The sequence below is a fragment of the Jaculus jaculus genome, chromosome 9 (assembly GCF_020740685.1).
Source record: "Jaculus jaculus isolate mJacJac1 chromosome 9, mJacJac1.mat.Y.cur, whole genome shotgun sequence".
Lineage (NCBI taxonomy): Eukaryota > Metazoa > Chordata > Mammalia > Rodentia > Dipodidae > Jaculus > Jaculus jaculus.
The window spans coordinates 2,727,106-2,745,245 of record NC_059110.1 but is presented as its reverse complement, the minus strand read 5'-3'; the positions used below and the strand labels follow the sequence as shown (position 1 = coordinate 2,745,245).

At 53.6% G+C, this 18,140-nt stretch overlaps 1 protein-coding gene across 3 annotated transcripts in view; it reads right to left on the bottom strand.

The window, feature by feature from the left end:
* Window positions 1-2,554: 2,554 nt before the first annotated feature.
* The window catches only part of Rps6ka2 (ribosomal protein S6 kinase A2), a 293,522-nt gene continuing 277,936 nt past the window's right edge, over window positions 2,555-18,140 (bottom strand). For all 3 annotated transcript variants that reach the window (XM_045157977.1, XM_045157978.1, XM_004651084.2), the window contains 7 exons: window positions 12,185-12,274; window positions 10,825-10,983; window positions 9,757-9,918; window positions 9,349-9,425; window positions 7,241-7,358; window positions 5,055-5,192; window positions 2,555-4,049 (listed from right to left, as the gene is read on the bottom strand). In XM_045157977.1, the coding sequence (XP_045013912.1) occupies window positions 3,924-4,049; window positions 5,055-5,192; window positions 7,241-7,358; window positions 9,349-9,425; window positions 9,757-9,918; window positions 10,825-10,983; window positions 12,185-12,274 (870 nt within the window). In that variant the 3' untranslated portion in view covers window positions 2,555-3,923. The remainder of the gene's footprint in view (window positions 4,050-5,054; window positions 5,193-7,240; window positions 7,359-9,348; window positions 9,426-9,756; window positions 9,919-10,824; window positions 10,984-12,184; window positions 12,275-18,140) is intronic.

The window sequence follows — 18,140 nt, the reverse complement described above, 5'->3', positions numbered from 1 at the left end:
CATGACCTTAGCCCCGTGAAAGCTGCCTGGCTGGCTGAGCTGAGCCGTACATAATGAACTCTGTGGGCTTGAGGGATTTGCTGTGGCAACAGTGGACCATGAATTCTTTTGGTGGCATCTCATGGGTACTCCTTGGAGGGTCAGGAGCTGTTTTCAATGCCTTTGCTGTGGTGCTTAAGTCCCTTCAGCAGCCCGTGCCCCTGCCAGCTCAGAGGTCCAGTAGTTGTCAGGCAGGGGAGCTCTGTGGGGAGCAGCCTGGCACCTGGACTTTTGTGCCAGCATTGGGGAATATGCCAGTGTTGGTAGTGTGTGCACAGGACTCGGAGAGTGCGTGGGCTGCTGTTGACCCAGGCTGCTCCAAACAGGAAGAAGTTGGGTTGGTGAGCCAAAAGCCAATGGTGGCTTTGTTTTACTTCTGTATCAAGAAAAGGCAGACCTCGCGGTCCCGGGATCATGTGCTTGATGACCCCAACTCGCTGCCAGTGCTCCTGGCACCATGCAACGCAGCTCCTTACAGGAGTGCACGCCTCACACAGGTGCACATGCAAATTCACACATCTACATGTGCATGCACACCCACAACACACTCATACATGAGCACATGTACCAATAACCCATCCCTTTACATACATGCGCACACATATGTACACACGCACCCACAAGCAATGCTTCCATGTGAGCATATTCACGTACACACTCATGCAGGCACATACATATAACGCACAAACTCACATGCTTACCAACACACACACACACGCACACACGCGCACACACACACACACTGTCCTGTGGCGGCAGGTGGCTGCTCACAGCCACTTGGAGATAGTGAGGGGACAGGGGAGCTGATCATGGATTGTTATTAGCAACATAGAGAATGCAAAAGTTCTTGTTATTCTAGATAAATAGTGCATTTCATAAAACCAAAGTTTATTCAAAAAAATCTCTTCCAAAAGTCTGGAAAGCATAATAAATATCTGTACAGTGGCCGCCCGCCCCACACGAACTACAAAGCATGAACGTGGAGTGACCTGTAAACGTGACTCTGCGCTGGTAAACAGTGCGGAGAGGCGAGAGCAGGGTACACGGGTGTGTCCCACACGCAGGTGAGCAGAGTGTGCGCTGGGTCCCTCCGGGGCTCTGCACAGCCTCACCCCTCCCTGCCCCGCACAGCCCCGCAGGGTCCGTCCTTCCCCGCTCCATGATTTTCACAGCTCTTTCACAGGCGGTGAGGGGCCGCAGAGCGCGTTGCGGACAGCACGAAATGTGCAACACGTTTTCTCATGTGCCTGAGAGCGAGTCAACAAAAGCGTGGGTCAAAATCCCAGTGGCCATCTTTAGAGTAACACTATTTAATGAGCAATACTGACTAACGTTAGGTCCCAGCATCACTTGAAAAGCCAACAATCTCCACACATCAAAGCACACTGTTAGTTAAGAATCACATGCAGTCTGATCTCAGGGTGGGAGTGACGTCCTCACATCGGGTCCATATTTGACTTTGGGGAAGAAGCCACCTGAGCTCCTCCCACCCCGTGGGTCAGGGGCTCATCCCAAACAGCGTGGGGCTGCCAGCCAGATGGCGCTAGAGGGGCCACTGGGGACAGGGAGGTAGTCTGGGTTTCCTATGACAACTTTGGTGTCTTCTATGATCCAGAGGGGTGAGGACATTCTGCTAGAGAAGGGGCTGCTGGGAAGCCTGCCACCTGTGGGAGATGGGTGAGGGAACCCTCGTGTCCGCAGTTACACACCACTGCTGTCCGCATGCCACGCTCCCCTGCCAGCTCGCTTGTTGTAACAAGTGAGACTCAAAAAGAATTCTCTCATGAAGGTCTTTAGGCTGGCTTCCTGGGGAAGGATTTCAAGTTTCATTCTGGGCTGGGGAAGGGTGGGGAAGTCGAGGTATTTCAGACTCTCAGCAGAGCAGGGCCACATGGACATGCTCTGCTGACGCACGTCGCGCACACTTCCAGGACACAGCTTGGTGTGATGGCCTCCCATCCCTTTGGTGAGTCTGGGTTCAGAGTGTAAAGCGTGGAAGCTGGCATCACCAAACGCAGAGGTGACTGCACAGGGCGCATGCTATGCCCTCGCTCGCCGCAGTGCCCGAGCCCTCGGCAGTGCCTTCGTTTCTCCTGCTCAAAACGCCCAGGCTTGAAGCCACCGGCAAATGTGCTAACAACCCAGGCAGGTGTGGGCTTCTGGTGGATGTGTCCATGCCTGGGAGGCCAAGAGGATGTGAGGGTTCTGTGTGCAGCTAGGGGACAACATTAGGGACCCATTCTCTGACCTTAGGACTTGTCACATTTTTCCTTCTTTTAGACTTCTAACAAGAGATAAAACAATTCAGACTTAGAAACCAAAAATGATTGACAGAAGTGGTTTCATCCTTGGGGAAATGCCCCATGGGCACTCTTAACAGCAGCCATACGATCACTCTCCACCTTTCATTTCTGTATGGTTCTCAGAACAAAAAGCTTTGTAGAATAATTAAAGCTTGTGAAGTAAACTTGTATTTTAAAGTCTGAAACAATCAGACAAAGCTAAGGGTGCTGACTTGTTTTTTTTTTTTTTTGGGGGGGGTGCCTAGAGCCCTAGAGCTGGATGGGAGGGGCATGAGGACTACAGCACTGGTCCTGGTGCGAGCCCGTGTGACTGAGAGAGGCTGCCCACCACACGGGGCAGGGCAGCTTCTCCTGAGCCTGATGGGTTCTGAACCTGTGCTCTGTGGGGACCTGCTACAATGTCCTCAGCATCCCCTAGGGTGACCAGACAACATGTGTCCCTCTTCCAGGGTCAGACTGGACGGAGCCTGCCACTCAGGAAAGGTTCCACTTGATTCTATCGCCCAAGGTACACAGAGCCAGCACGCCCAGTGCCATGGCCACCCCCGCCCACACACACTAGAAAACACCATCACTGAGCTGCCAACTTAAGACAGATCTACATGACAGAAACACAAAACAACACAGCTCCTACAAAGTGCAAGGTGAATAACGTGCCTGGCCCCTCCTGCCTCTTCCAGGCACCGGGGCTCACAGGTCCTTTTGCCCGGATGGGCCAAGGAAGGGCTCCGGGCAGCGACGGAGCTCCACTTCTCCATGTCTCCATTTCCCTGCAGGCAACACTGCCACCTCGTGCACAGGGCTGACAGCATGCCTGGTCAGCAGCAGAATCCCCAGAGGGCCAGGGGGCAGCAGTGCAGCTCAGTGTCACCTTGGCAGGGACAGTAAGCACAGTGGGTACCGGCTCTGCCTGGCAACCTCCCGGGGTTCTTCTCTACACCCTTGTGAAACAGGGCTCTGCGAGCAGACCTGCCTGCTCTGACGAGCTGCGCTCTTTCATCCTGGCGAGAAGAGACCGACCAACACTTCACTCTTAAGCCAGAGGACAATGAGGGACACTCTGGGGGACTTTGGGTGGGGCTAGGCAGCTAGGCTGGAGGCTGTCATGTGGTCTCTCCGAGGGCATCTACCCTTTCTCAACGGGCTTTGAGGTTCCCCGAGGGGCCTCTGTTCTTGGTGTGGTAACAGGACACCTAGACCAGGACACTGACTATTGTACGGACTTCAGAACAGGAAGGAAGCGGTCCGCTAGGAGCATGAGCCACGATATCAAAGGATCCGAAGCCCCAAGAGAGCTCACGGAGAGGCTCCCGCGGGGCACAGCGAGGCGACCAGTTCATTTGGTTTCGCTCGGGAGGCGAGGAGGAGAGCGGGTGGCGAGGCCGGCACGGCAAGCTCAGACGTCCTGGGCAGCATGCCCTCCAGGGCTGTGAAAGAAACACAGAGGTGGCCAAGGCCGGAGCTTCCTCTGTGCTGGACTCATGGTCACTCAGATGCCCACGAGCAGACCGGTCTGGCGTCTGCGAGCCCGAGAGGACGCTGGGCGGCAGGCGGGGGCTGGTGGGCAGCGGTGGCTGGGCGCTACAACCTCGTGGATGTGAGTCTCTTCATGCCTCTGCGCTGGGCCAGGCTGGAAGACAGCACGGGCTCCAGCCGCGGGGCCTGCGGGGTCCTGTTCAGAGCAAAGTACGTGGCTGCCATGGCACCCTGCAAGACAAAGAGGAGGGCAGGTGAGCACGGCGGCCCCCACTTCTGAATGGAGAGCCAGGGTCACGGAACATGCAAAGACACACACCCCTCCCCCTTAAGCAGGGAAGGAGGGTCTCCCTCCAGGGTTCCCAGAGTACTGTGGGCGGCATGCATGTCATAGTGCTGGGGGTCCCCGTGGCCCACACAATGATGGCTACTTCCATAGTACACCAACTTCAGACGAGGCTTGAGCCACGGGGATACACGGGGATAAGTATTTAGCACTGCGGGGACCCAGGGTGAGGCTCTGTGAACCCTTACTGCAGAGAGGGAGGCCAGCCAGGTCCCCAGAAACTCAAGTCACTTTTCAGCTTTTGGCACGCTGGAGCAGCGTGGGCTAACCTGGGGAAAGCAGGCTAATCCTGGTGTAGCTCTACGTCCTTGGAGTGGATCCAGCATAGAACACTCCTCAGTGGACAGGCTGGCACAGAGCTGTTCACCACACACCTCTGAGAAAGGCTGTCTGCCCAGTGCGGCCCGAGGGAGGAATGCTGCTCTGCTGTAACGTGGCAGGCACTCCACGGAGGGGCTGTCTGTAGGTCCCCGTCTACAACTGAGGGCTCTGCTTATCTTTTCAAAGTCGGGCCTCACTCTAGCCCAGGCTGACCTGCAGTTCACTATGGAGTCTCAGGGGTGGCCTCCAACTCACAGTGATCCCCACACCTCTGCTTCCTGTGTGCTGGGATTAAAGGCGTGCGCTTCCACGCCCAGTTAACTGGGGGCTCTTGAACTTGGGGCTGGACAGCTAAGTACCTGCCACGCCACCCTCCCCTGCGTGAAAGCGGTCACTCACATGTGAGTTCTGTGTGGGACTGTAAGTATATAAAAGTCAGATTCTTAGGGACACTGCTGTGTAACTGGTGACGTTCTGGCTTGCTACACTTTCCTCTAACCAACAGTGGGTGTTAAGCTTCCAGGCTGAGTGTTCCTGCACCCCTCACAGGGACCTCGGCCACACAGCACCTTCACCAGGTGGGCGTCCTGCCGGCTCAGCTGGTTCCGGGACAAGCGCTCTCTGTGGACAGCCCACGGGTGCTCCAGCACTTGCATAGCTGTCAGGCGCTGCTGCGGGTCCACGTGGAGCATCTTGGACACCACGTCCTGCCGGCGGGGCCCAAGGGGAGAGGAGCGGGGTGTTAGGATGCTTGTGAGCACATGAATTATGTTTGTTTGTTTGTGTGTGTGTGTGTGCAGTGTTATATGGAGTGTACATATGTGGGTGTGCAGGTACATGTGCCATGCATGCTCTTGAGACAGCCAAAGGAGAATGTCTGGCACTTTCCTTCTCCACTGCTGTGTGCTTCCTTGAGCCGGGTTCTCTCCTCCTCCCAGAGCTGCCCTTCCGGCTGGTGGCCCCAGCACCCTCCAGTCTCCACCACTGTGGCCTGGGGCTGCACATGTGTATAACCACGCTCAGCTCTTTCCATGTGCACTGAGGAATCAAACTCAGGCCCTCCTATGCCCTCCCAGGCCCTCATGCTTAAGTGACAAGTAATTTTATTTTATTTTATTTTTTCTTCAAGGCAGGGTCTCACTCTAGTCCAGTCTCTCCTCTCTCCTGTCTGCTCCTGCCACTATGCTGTTCTGCTTAAGCCCAGGGGCCAAGTGACCATGGCTGAACCCTCTGAATCTCTGAGCCAAATAAATCCTTCCTCTTTTGAATTGTCAGGGATGTCAGGGATTTTGTCACAGTGATGAAAGCTAGCAATTAGATTGCTATGCACAGGGCCCTCAAAACATCATCACAAAACTACAAAAAACCTCAGAAAACAAAAATAAAGACATTCAGGAAGAATAGGTAGGAGGACTGCTGTGAGTTTGAGGACAGCTTGAGACTATGTGAGTTCCAGGCCTGCCTGGACTAGAGATCCTACCTAAAAAATAAATAAATAAGGACTGGAGACATGGCTTAGCGGTTAAGTGCTTGCCTGTGAAGCCTAAGGACCCCAGTTCGAGGCTTCATTTCCCAGGACCCACGTTAGCCAGATGCACAAGGGGGCACATGCGTCTGGAGTTCGTTTGTAGTGGCTGGAAGCCCTGGCGCACCCATTCTCTCTCTCTACCTGCCTCTTCTCTCTGTCTGTCACTCTCAAATAGATAAAAATGAACAAAAAAAAATTAAAAAAAAATAAAGACACACTACCCACAGGTTTGCCTGGAATTGGCAGATGGAGGTTCTGTTGGGTGGTGAGAGAGAGAAAGAAAAAGGACAGAAAGATGAGGGATGGGACAGTATGTCAGTAGCAGGGGCTGTGCAGGGGCAGGAAGAGCTGGTGAGGTCCCGGGAGGCAGCAAATACAGCTCTGTCCCAGGCCTCGGCTTGGCCAGTCAGGGACATTCACGGCATCGCCTGGCAGTAGCTCTCAAGAAGAGGCCATTTGGGGGCTCTGGGTTAAAGTGCAGCTCTCCTTCCCTGGTTCCCCAGACATGCCATGCACATACCACCCCTCTCTCATTGTAAGTATGTCTGTTTTCCAGGGTCCACATCTACGCTGGTGTGTGCATTCCTACTGGCTCTGTTTCCCTGGACAGCACTGCTGCAGAAGATCATGGGAAAGGTAAAGTTTTGCAAAATGACGGCTGGCATGGTGGTTCAAACCTATAATCCCAGTTTTCAGGAGGTGGAGGCAGGAGGAGAGATATGGGTTTGAGGCTTCAGAGTGAGTTCCAGGGCAGCCTGGGCTAGAGTGAGAATATGTCTATAAAAAATTGGGGCTGGAGGGATGGCTCAGTGGTTAAGATGCTTGCCTGCAAAGCCTAAAGACCCAGGTTTGATTCCCCAGGACCCATGTAAGCCAGATGCACAAGGTGACATATGATCTGGAGTTCATTTGTAGTGGGTATAGGCCCTGGTGTGCCCATTCTCATTCTCTCCTCTCTCTCTCTCTCCCTCGCTCCTTCGTTCCTTTCCTGTCCTTCTCTCATAAATAAATAAATACGTAAATAAAGTAAAAATTTCCCACAAAGCATCAATGGAAAGGTAAATTTTTGCTACTACATGTTTTTAGCTGCGATGCTTAAAAATCGTTATGATGTAAGGTATCTGCAGTATTTGTATGTAAGGCGCCTCCAGCTTTCTCACAAATAATGCAGCCACTATCAAGTCTCCATGCCCAGGCAGCAAAAATGGCCGAAGTGCACTCAGTCACCTTTGCCGCATCCGATACGGAGTCCCAGTTTCCCCCGGAGAGGGCGTACTGCCCACTGCCGATCCTCGCCAGGATCTCCTCAGGCGTGTCATCTGGTCCGTTGGCAAAGGGGGTGAACCTGTGTGGACAGAGAATTTGTAATCTACATAACAACTCCCTATTGGCACTTCGATGTTAAAGAAACATGGCTGCCTAAAGAAACAGGTCACACCAGTCATCCCAGCACTTGGAAGGATGGCTGTGAGTTTAAGACCAGCCTGGGCTACAGAGTGAGTTCCAGGTCAGCCTGGGCTAGAGTGAGGCCATGCCTCCAAACAGCAGCAGCAGCAGCAGCAGCAAGCGTTCCTTTCTTGGTATTCTGAGCTCTGGGCTCACAGTAAGGCATGATGTGTCTCCCGGTGCTATGTCACTTTTCTCACCACCTGGCCAGTGCCTGCGGTCAGTAAGACAGACAAAGAAAGTCCTTCAAACCCCAAAGTGTATCTTTTCTGGGTCCTTTGGAGTCACACTGGTGACAGGATGGTACAGGTTGCCTGGGGACTTGGTTTCCATGGTGACAGAATGGCACAATGGATGAGAGCTTGAGGTTTGAAGTCTGAGGGTTAATTCCTTGAGCCTCAATTGAAAAATAGGCATAAAAACATACATATAGGAAGCCTCAACAGTCACCTGCACAGGTGCACAGGAAATGGCAGACAGCTCCTGCTGAGCTCTAGGAGGGTGAGAGAGGAGCGCTGCACGCCTGTGACACAGCCATGCATGTCCAACACACACTTCCCAGGAAGGACCCACGGCACCGTGGTGGCAGTGTGGACACTGGAGGGACAGCCGGCTGACCAACACCTGGCAGCGTGGCAGCAGGAAGGGCTCATGTCCTCCTTCATCACCAGTTGTCAAAGCCCAGCTCTGGCGTGCAGCGGGCTCACTCCTGCGGTTGATATTACATAATGACCACCAGACACTCTGAAGGCAGCCCACCTCGTTCCTTGTGAGAGGGCAAGCAGAGTGCATGATCCAGGCACCACTCAAGAATTTAATTAAACAGAAAATACTAGGAATGTACAGATCTTGGACCAGGCCTTTCCTGGCAAAAGGGCCTTGGAGAGGCACCTCCTCACTCACAGGGGGCAGAAGGAGGCAGACACTGGAAGCGGTTCGTTCCAGGACCTGAGCTAGTGAAGCGGAGCTCAGTGGGAACTGAGTGTCCACACGGCAGAACAGGACTCTTGCTGTCACACCAAGAGCCACGTCTCCATGGAAAGGTCCAAGTGCTTTTGACCCAATGACAGCCACGATGGAGGCCACCTTTCAGAAGGCTGTTAACCCCGAGGCTCTCCTGGATGCTGACTGGCTCAGGAGGATGACCCACGGCTCCGGCGCCATTCCTCTCAGGAGAATGACTCGGGCAGTGGAGGCAATGCAAGTTGGCAGGAGGCTTGGGTGTTTTTTAATGGGTTTACAGAAAACACATGACTAACTCCTTTATCCTTGTTCTTTTGTTGTACATGTGTGTATGTGTGTGCAAGAGTGTGTGCACATGGAGGCCAAAGGAACATGTCAAGAATCTTCCTCAGAAAAGATCATGACATCAAAATAACAGAGAGACTGATTGAGGGGGGAGGGGATATGATGGAGAATGGAGTTTCAAAGGGGAAAATGGGGGACGGACGGAGGGCATTACCATGGGATATTGTTTACAATCATGGAAGTTGTTAATAAAAAGTTGAAAAATAAAAAAGAATCTTCCTCAGGCATCATCCACCTTTTCTGAGACGGGGTCTCTGAATCACCAATTAGGCTCAACTGTGGCCAGCAAGCCCAGGGGCCCACACTGTTTCTGCCTCCCCAGTGCTGGATGGCAGGTGCACAGCACCTGTCGTAAATTTTCTGTGGGTCCCAGAACTCAACCTTAGGTCTTCCTGCTTATGGGGGGCTGACTGAGCCACTCCCATCCCCTTGAACTTGCTATTCTGCTACCTTGCCATAAGTCTGTGAACACTGACCCCCACCCCACCCCACGGTTGCCGATATCAGAGAGAACATCTCTGGAGGCCTGGTGCTGAAGATCGGGCTTGCTACAGGGGCACCCCCCCACCGCTGTCCATTACCCGGCCAGCATGGTGTACAGCAGGATCCCCAAGCTCCAGATGTCACATGCCGCATCGTAGCCTTGTCGCTTCAGGACCTGCAAGGGGCGACAGGCAAAGTCAGGAATGCAGACGGACAGGAGTCACGCATGTGGCATCAGGAGAGCAGCGTTCAGTGTCCTTTCAGATATGAGGGAGCCTAACGCCCTGGCTGACGGGCCTGACTGCAGCTCCACACCGGCACACCTCCGTCTCTCTGTTGGAACAAACCGCACCATCCCCGGGCACGTCACATCAGAGTGTGAGGGCGTCCTCTCTCTCCATCTCCTGATGCCACTGCTGAGCCGCTGAGCCCCACACTCAGGCCCCAGCTCCCTGGTCACTTTAGACGTGAGAGACAAGGCGCTCCCTAGGCTTAGGGGGCCCTACCTCAGGGGCCACAAAGTTTGCTGTGTAGCAGGGAGTCATGAGCAGCCCGTTCTCAGCTCGCAGCTGCTTGGCAAACCCAAAGTCACAGATGCGGATGGATTCGGGGTTTCCAGACTCGTCCATGTACAGAATGTTACTCGGCTTCAGGTCGCGGTGGACAACCTGGAGGGCAGGAAGCATTAGGCAAGGCTGAGTGGGAGACAGGAGGAGGCCAGGGCCACTCTGGAAGAGGGGCTGCCCTGACCCCGCTCCCTCTCTGTCTCTCAAATCCAAGCACTCACACAGGCTGTGCTCATGGTGAAGGGATATGTAAGTGAAACGTGTCCATTCAAGAGCAGGGAGCAGGTGCTGGACCTTCCCACAGAAGGGCCTGTCTCAGCGAGCTCCCTGTAGTAAGGTCCCCACAGCTCACGTCACCCGGTGGGCACCACCAGCCCCGTCAGTGTCAGGACGCACCGCCAGGCGCGAGGCCTGCTGCAGTGGGTGCTGGGGGCAGAAGTCTGGGTCTGCTGCCACAGGTGCTTGTGAGCCAGCGTGTACTTGCTGCTGTCTCGTGTGCCGGGCGCACCAGTGCCGCACGGGCACCCTGACTCGTGACAACTGGCTCAGGGCTGCACTGGCTGTGCCCACACCTTTCTCAAGACGAAGGTGCTCCAGGTGGGCCCCACAAGGACTGTGGCAGCTGTCACCACAGAGCGGCAGCAATACCTCAAAGCAAAGAGGCTATTTAGGGCGCAAAGTGACATCTTCTGAGGGAACAGAGGGTCACTGTACAGACGCTATTGCGTGCGCCTTCCTATGGCTCGGGACCTGAACATCTCCACTGTGTGGCTGCAGTACACTGAGGGGCCTGTGGGGAGACGTTAAAGGGAAACGTGCTGGCAATAAACCGCAGACGCCCAGAGCAAGGTGACGGAAGACGGGAGACTTTGGTCCCCAAGGCACTCAAGGACTGTCAGAGTCCGCCTCTGAATCGACTGCACGACCCCTCCATGGTCTTGGGCATCCCTCTCTGCTGAGCTTCTTGCTGCGCCTGTAGGCTGCTCCAGCGCCTGGCACAGGCCTTACCCCCTGCGAGTGCAGGTAGTCCATGGTCCTGGCGATGGTGCACAGCACGTCACTGGCCTCCCGCTCCGAGAAGCACCGCTGCCGGAGGATGCGGTCCAGCAGCTCCCCCCCTCGCATCAGCTCCATCACCAGGTACACATACTTGCCGTCGTCATAGACCTGGAGTTGGAGGGGAGGTGAGTGAGTCCACAGGGACCCAAACGCCGCCACAGCTGCCCTCTCCAGGCCACTGTGACAAAGCGAAGACTTTCAAAGGGGCCTAGGGAGAAGAAGCTAAGGACAGAGTTTGGGATCTGAGCAAGTCGTCTGTGGTAAATGCGAGACCACCGTCCTGGTCACGCCAGAGTGGCTCTTCGTGGGAAGAAAACAGCTCTGGCGCTCTGTCCTTAGGAGGGGTGAGCAAGCTGGGCAGGGTGCTCAGGGCTCAGCTGCCATGAGTTCTACGGCGATGCTCTGGGCAGTGAACACGTGACAGCAACTACAGAAGTCCCCTGGGTCATAGTTCTCAATGGTTAGTGTGCACTAATCCAGAGCTCCTGTCACAGTGTTTGCTGTGACTCTGCACACGAGGGAAGGGCCTGGCCCTGCATCTCTAGCCAGCCTCGGATGGGACGTGCTGCTCCGCAACCCTCGCCTTAGTGGCCGGGTTCCAGGAGCCGGGCGTGCAGGGGCAGAGGTGATCCCCTTATCAGAGCTGGGTTTTCATCCCAGAGAGGTGAATGAAAGACAGCTGTCATCCCATGAGCTTTACACTCATGAATTCCATTAAAAATGCAAACTGTGAGCTTGAGAGATGGCGTAGTGGTTAAGGTTGTCTGTGAAGGCTTGCCTGTGAAGCCTAAGGACCAATGTTCGACTCTCCAGGTCCCACGTAAGCCAGCCTCAAAAGGTGACGCAAGTGCACAAGGCCGCATGTGCACCAGGTGGCCCATGTGTCTGGAGTTCGACTGCAGTGGCTGGAGGCCCTGGAGTGGCAATTTTCTCTCTCTCATAAAAAATAATCATAGAGCCAGGCATGGTGGTGTGTGCCTTTAATCCCAGCACTTGGGAGGTGGAGGTAGGAAGGAGGATCACCATGAGTTTGCAGCCCCCAGAGACTATATAATGAATTCCAGGTCAGCCTGGGCTAGAGCAAGACCTTCCCTTTTTATGCTAGCATCTCGCGTGTGCTGGGCAGGGCTGGGGGCTGTGCAAGGGGAAATGCATAAGCTGAACAAATTGGGATGGCTAGTCACCAAGGCCTCAGTGACCCGCAATGCTGGGCACCTTGAACACAGCCGATGCACAGAGGTCCTGCACTGAGTAAATGGTAGTTGGTGTTTTTGCATCAGCCAAACGCTTCTGCCCGAAGACCACTTACATCTTTGAGGGTGATGATATTAGGGTGCTGGCCGTACCGCAGGAGAATTTCGATCTCTTCCGAGGGGTCTCTTTTACTCTTATCGATGATCTGGAACAAACAGAATGTGACAGTGAGAGGTTAGCAGCTGGGCTTGTAGACAGTGCTCACCAAACCCTTTCAGATGCTCCAGGCAGCCTCAGCACAGCCTCCCTGCCCATCCAGCCTGTCTCAGCCAAGATCACTCAAACTGCCAGAAATTCTGGGCTAGGCTTCTGCTCCAGCTAGTGTAACAGTTACATTTTACAAAAGGAAGTGGTGATACAAACTTGCTATCCCAGCTACTGTGGAGACAGAGGCAGTAACGTCTCAATTTCAAGGCCTGCCTGGGCAACTTAGAGCAGCACTGGTTCAAAGTAGAAAGTTAAAAGGAGGGATAGGGACGTCCTTTAGTGGTGGACAAATAAGACCCCAGGTTCAATCTCGAGTGCCACAAAAAGAGAAGGGCACAGCTTTCAAACACCAGTTGCACTATCATAAGTGGCGTGGGGAGCCCATCTCAGCACCGGCAAGGAACAGAGCCTGTTTCGACGGTAGAGCTCTGGGTGGGGCAGCCTGAGCTAGGCCTTTGCTCCTTCCAGATGGGCCACCAGCCCCCAAGCACCTTGGCTTTGTCCTGTGAGCTGCAGGCTTGCCACAGCGAGGCACAGAGCCTCATTCTCAGAGATGCTGGGGACTGAGCTGAGACACACAGAAGCCCTTTCTTGTCGCAGCTCCTGCCACTGGCCAGCATTTGTGTCTGATGCCTTAGGAAAACAGAGCAAAATGTTTAACTCTAGGAAAATGGATGGCCGGGCATCATGAAACGAAGCGTGCATCTGAAGCAGGGGTGGTGCCTGGCGGCTCAGGCCTGAGCAGGTGCCTTCTTAAGCCCTTGCCTCCGCTTCTGTGGGGTCACGGTGGCATCTGTGTACGTGAGAAGGACGGCACGCACGCAGCATGTGCTCAGGGAGAACTGAGGTTGTGCGACGCGCCTTCCCCACTGCTCAGTGGTACCCTGCACGTCACTTCCACCTGCTCTGAACGCTTCTGCGCTCTCATGGCTGTGCGTGCACATCCCTGCTGGGGTCTTTGCTTAGCAATGCGTTCAAGCTGCCCAGCAGCTCCATGAAGTGGCACTCCTGACATCACCCCTGTCTCCTCACAGAGGAGCGGGAGGCAGGATACACAACAGGAGCCTTTGGTCTACAGCCAGGAACGCTCTTCAGGATGGAAGGACACGGATGCGTCGCAGGTGTAGCCTATCCTGTCAGTTCTAAAAACAGGAAAGGAACGTGAACAGATACATGCATTTCCTTGTGTGTGCATAATCAATCATGGGAGAGAAAGAGGATATTAATAACGGTGGCTTTCTTAGAGGTAGGGGAAGGGCAGTGGGGAGGGGGGAGGACTCTGCCCTGGAGACACAAAGGTTTTTCCATGTGTCTTTTCTCAATTCTGAACCATGTGAATATTCAAAAAATTGCAAGGGAGAATACTGGCTATCACAATAAATACCTAGAGCTATGAATTTTATTACTACATGCTGTTTTGCTGTAAGTTATAAGAAAAATTCTGATGTACAACCATAAGCATTTGTCAACAGATTAGTTTTAAAAGAAATTCACCGAGATCTGACACCCGATTAGCACTTTCAGATTGTGATAAGAAGTCAATGTGGGGCTGGAGATGCTTGCCTGTGAAGCCTAGGGACCCATGTTCAACTCTCCGGGTCCCACAGAAGCCAGATGCACACAGCGACACAAGCACGCAAGGTGGCGCTTGTGAACAAGGTGGTGCGTGTGTCTGGAGTTTGATTACAGTGCCCAAAGGCCCTGGCATGCTAATTCTCTCTCTCTTTCTCTCTAGCGTTCACTCTCTTGCCTAAAAAAAAGAAAAAGGTTTGTTGGGCTTGCAAAAAAAAAAAAAAATGTGCCAGTGCAAACAGGAGGTGCACATCAAGGCAGCTCTTGGTAGTCTGTGATATGATGCCTACTTGGACATTCATGTTGCTTTTTATTATATCATAAATATAACATCTAAGCCTTTGAATATCCTCCAGTTGTTTGTTGGAACCCGCAAAACACCAGATGTTCTCTTAGGTGGCCACAGGGGAAAGGAAGATGGAGACCCTTGCTCCATTAGTGGTAAGAACACACTTCTAAACACTGCACCGGAGGCCCCAAACAAGGGCCAGGCAGCTTTCAGAGAACGCTGGTGCTGCTCACAAGGGCTAAGAACACCAGTGACAGGGCCACTCAGGGATGGGGAGAAGGAATGACCAGGCTGGCCTCTGGCCTCCACACACGTGCGTGCATGTGCATGTGCACACACAGGAACGTGCACACACACACACACGTATGCATGCACAGAAACATACGGGATGAATGGCCAGGTGGCTGTCTGTAGTTTCTCTGTGAGGCGGGCTTCTCAGATTGGTGTACTTGCCAACTATAGCCTGGGCAGCGAGCTCTTTACTCTGAGAGCAGAATCATCATATTACAGTCTGCACTGTGCCTCAGCACGGAGGCAGGGAGTTCTGGTAACTGTGCGTGGGAACACGGCCCTCTCTCCAGGCACCAGGCTGGTGGCAGTGGGCAGCGACAGGGTTAGCTCTCTCTACCTCATTCCCTCATTCACATTAGGTGGCAGCTGTGAAGGAAGGGCCCCTGCCAGACAGGACCCTGCCCCGTGGGTAGCTGGTCCCTGCTGTGACAGATGGGCGCTGTGGCAGCGTGGGAGAGGAGAAAACCCTGTGTCCACTCCTCAGAGATGCTGAGTGGTGACATTGCACATCTCTGGAGCCATGTGGCTTCGACGATGGCTGATGCGAGATGATAGCTCTGGTTCAGATTTTTTTCATTTATTTATTTGCAATCAGAGACAGAGAGTAGATAGATAGAATGGGCATGCCAGGGCCTCTAGCTACTGCAAACAAACTTCAGATGCATGTGCCACTTTGTGCATCTGCATTTTCGTGGGTACTGGAGAATCAAACCTATGCTCAGCCAGCTTTCCCACTCGACAATGGCTTTTCTTAGTGGGTGAAGCTCACAGGTCTGTGTCAAGGGCCATGTCATTCCTGGTGGCTGACCCTAGCAACGAGCCACCTCTGCTGCCACTGATGTGCTTCTTCCACTTTTCTGCCTTGTTCTGTGGTGCCTTGGGTTTCCCCACCCCGCCACTGGAAGCCCTCCCTTCCCAGGCACTGCATACTTGCAGGAGGCAGTGCAGAGGCAGCCGAGCAAGCAAGGGGGCAAGTAGGCCGTGTGCCCTGGGTGGGGCGCTTCCTCTGACTTGGAGAAAGAATCATATGAAGGGAGCAAGGCAGTACAGCATGTAATTGCTTGAAAAACCTACTACACTTTCTCCTGTAAAGTTAATTTAAACAAATGACACAGAGAAAGAACTCTAGTGTTTTCTTGGTAGAAAAAATTAAAATTTCCATGCCAATCAGTCCTTCTAAAAATAAGCCATATCCAGGCCGAGTGGCTAATTCCATGTCCTGTCTGGTTGGCTGATTACACACGCAGTATGAGAATGAGCACAGATGTGTAGTGGTGCTCTACACAGAAAGCCTGATGTGAACTCGAATCCCAGCTCCCGTGGGGGAGCAAGTACCACCCTGTCCTGCCTGAGGCAGCCACATGGACTGCCGTGAGGCAGTGAAGAGGGGTAAGACACGCTGTGGCATAACTTAAGATCTTTATTCTTCCGCGAGCCTAGGGCACAGGCCATCCAAGGGCCTTCCTAACAGCAGCGTGCTGCTGTGGAGGCGGAGAAGCTGCCGCTTGAGAAAAATGTGGCCGCTGCTCACAATGCCCACCTGTGTCCCTCAGAGTTCTCCGCCACCAGACGGATGGGACTGCTAGGGAGGAGGGGATCACACATTCTTAATTAAATGGGACGAGTAAGTGCTAAAAAGAGAGTAAGTTTCATTTGAATTCAGATTCTTTAATTTTTTTTTTTTGAGGTAGGATCTCACTCTAGCTCAGGCTGACCTGAAACTCACTCTGTAGTCTTAGGTTGGCCTCAAACTCACAAAGATCCTCTTACCTCTGCCTTCCAAGTGCTGGGGCTAAATGCATGTATCACCACGCCTGGCTCATCTTCAGGTTCTTCTTTTATATATACAAAGTTATTTATTTATTCATTTATTTATTTGAGAGACAGAGAGAGTGAGAGAGAGGCAGACAGAGACAGACACTGGGTGCACCAGGGCCTGTAGGCACTGCGAACTCCAGCTGCATGCACTACTTATGTGGGTGTTGGGGAATTGAACTGGGGTCCTAAAGCTTCACAAATGCCTCAATGGCTAAGCCATGTCTTCAGCCCAACTCCAGGTTCTTATGGTCCTGTTTTTGCTGCAGTTTCTGGTGCTGTGATCAGTGTGAACTGCTGACCTGTGAGTTTCCTGGCAGCAGAGCTGTGGCTCACCTGGGACCTCTGGGCCTGGAATGTGCCACAATTAAAAATGTACAAGGATACAAAGCAAGCTGTCTTCCTGAGCAATGAATGTGGGGAGTCAGGTGACCCACAGTGCTTTATTGAATCTTTTCTTGTTTTTTTTTGGAGGGGAGTTTGAGGTAGGGTCTCACTCCAGCACCTGACCTGGAATTCACTATGTAATCCCAGGGTGGCCTTGAACTCACGGTGACCCTCCTACCTCTGCCTCCCAAGTGCTGGGATTAAAGGCGTGTGCCACCATGCCCAGCTGCTTTCTGTAACTGCTGATTATAAAATTAACCACGTGACCACAGACAGCCTCTGTCTGTGAGAGTCCAGGTGACTCCCAGCATGTGTCCAACTTTCTTGAGCTGCTCGCCTGCAGAAAAACCCACGCCCACGCCCTGCGTCCTGGGGCTGACAGCCAGCAGGGCTGTGGACATAGCAGTCCACACACCACTATTAGGCCACATGACAAATACTGTAAGAAAGATGATACGGGTGCAGGGGGCAAATGACAGGGGAAGTCTGGAGACCTCATGGACGAAGAGACCCTCAATGTGTGTGCAGAGGATGCGGAGTAGATGGTCACCTGCACGAGCTGGCACAGGGATGAAAGGAGCCCTGTGTTCTGGGAGCAGCTCAGAGCCTGGTTTAAGGAGATGACTGTGTGAGGGAAGCTAGTGAGGAGGCTGGGATCGTGATAATCGCGCCCTTCCCAGGCTGGGCATCTAGGATGCCTGCCAGAGATCCACCACCAAAGTCCAGCGGGAAGGGACCATTAAGGCTCATTATTCATACTGGAAGGCAGAGGTGGTTGGGCACTTGGATCTGATGTGGGAGGGGGGTCCTCAGTACCCTCTTTGCTAGCTGGGCATCCTAGGCATGTGGGTCCCTCTGTGAGGTCCCTGCTCCCTTGGGGATGATGACGTGACTACCGTGTGGATCCACGACAGCCCCCATGGTTTGGGAGGCTGTGAGTGAGGTATGTCGCCCTTCCCCGAGAGTGCCAGCACAGCACGGTCCGGAGGAGTCTGCATGCCGCCGAGGGCCACTCCTGCTCCCGGTAGCTTTGTCAGGGGTGCTGGGCATCCCGTGCATTCATCACTGACAGCAACAGTTCGCAAACAAGGCTAAGATGGCAAGGCTGGTGCTTTGTGTACGCTCGCACACCCTGTGATGAGCCCATGTTCGCGGAGAACTCGCGAAGGTGTACCTGTGGCAGGTCAGTGAGACGCTGAGGTTTGTGACCTAAGTCAGCGTTCCTTTTGTAAATCCGTGTGCACCAGTGTGCATGCTCATGTCTGTGGGTGACAGATGTGTGTGCTTATGGAAGCCAAGGACAAGCACGTGTGTCATTTTAGGGGTGGGGTGCACATTCTTTGAGACAGGGTCTTTCACTGGCTTGGAGCTCATCAGTTAGGCTAAACTAGCTGGCCACCAAGCCCCAGCAACCCTCCTGCCTCCACCTCCCCAGTGCTGGGATGACAAG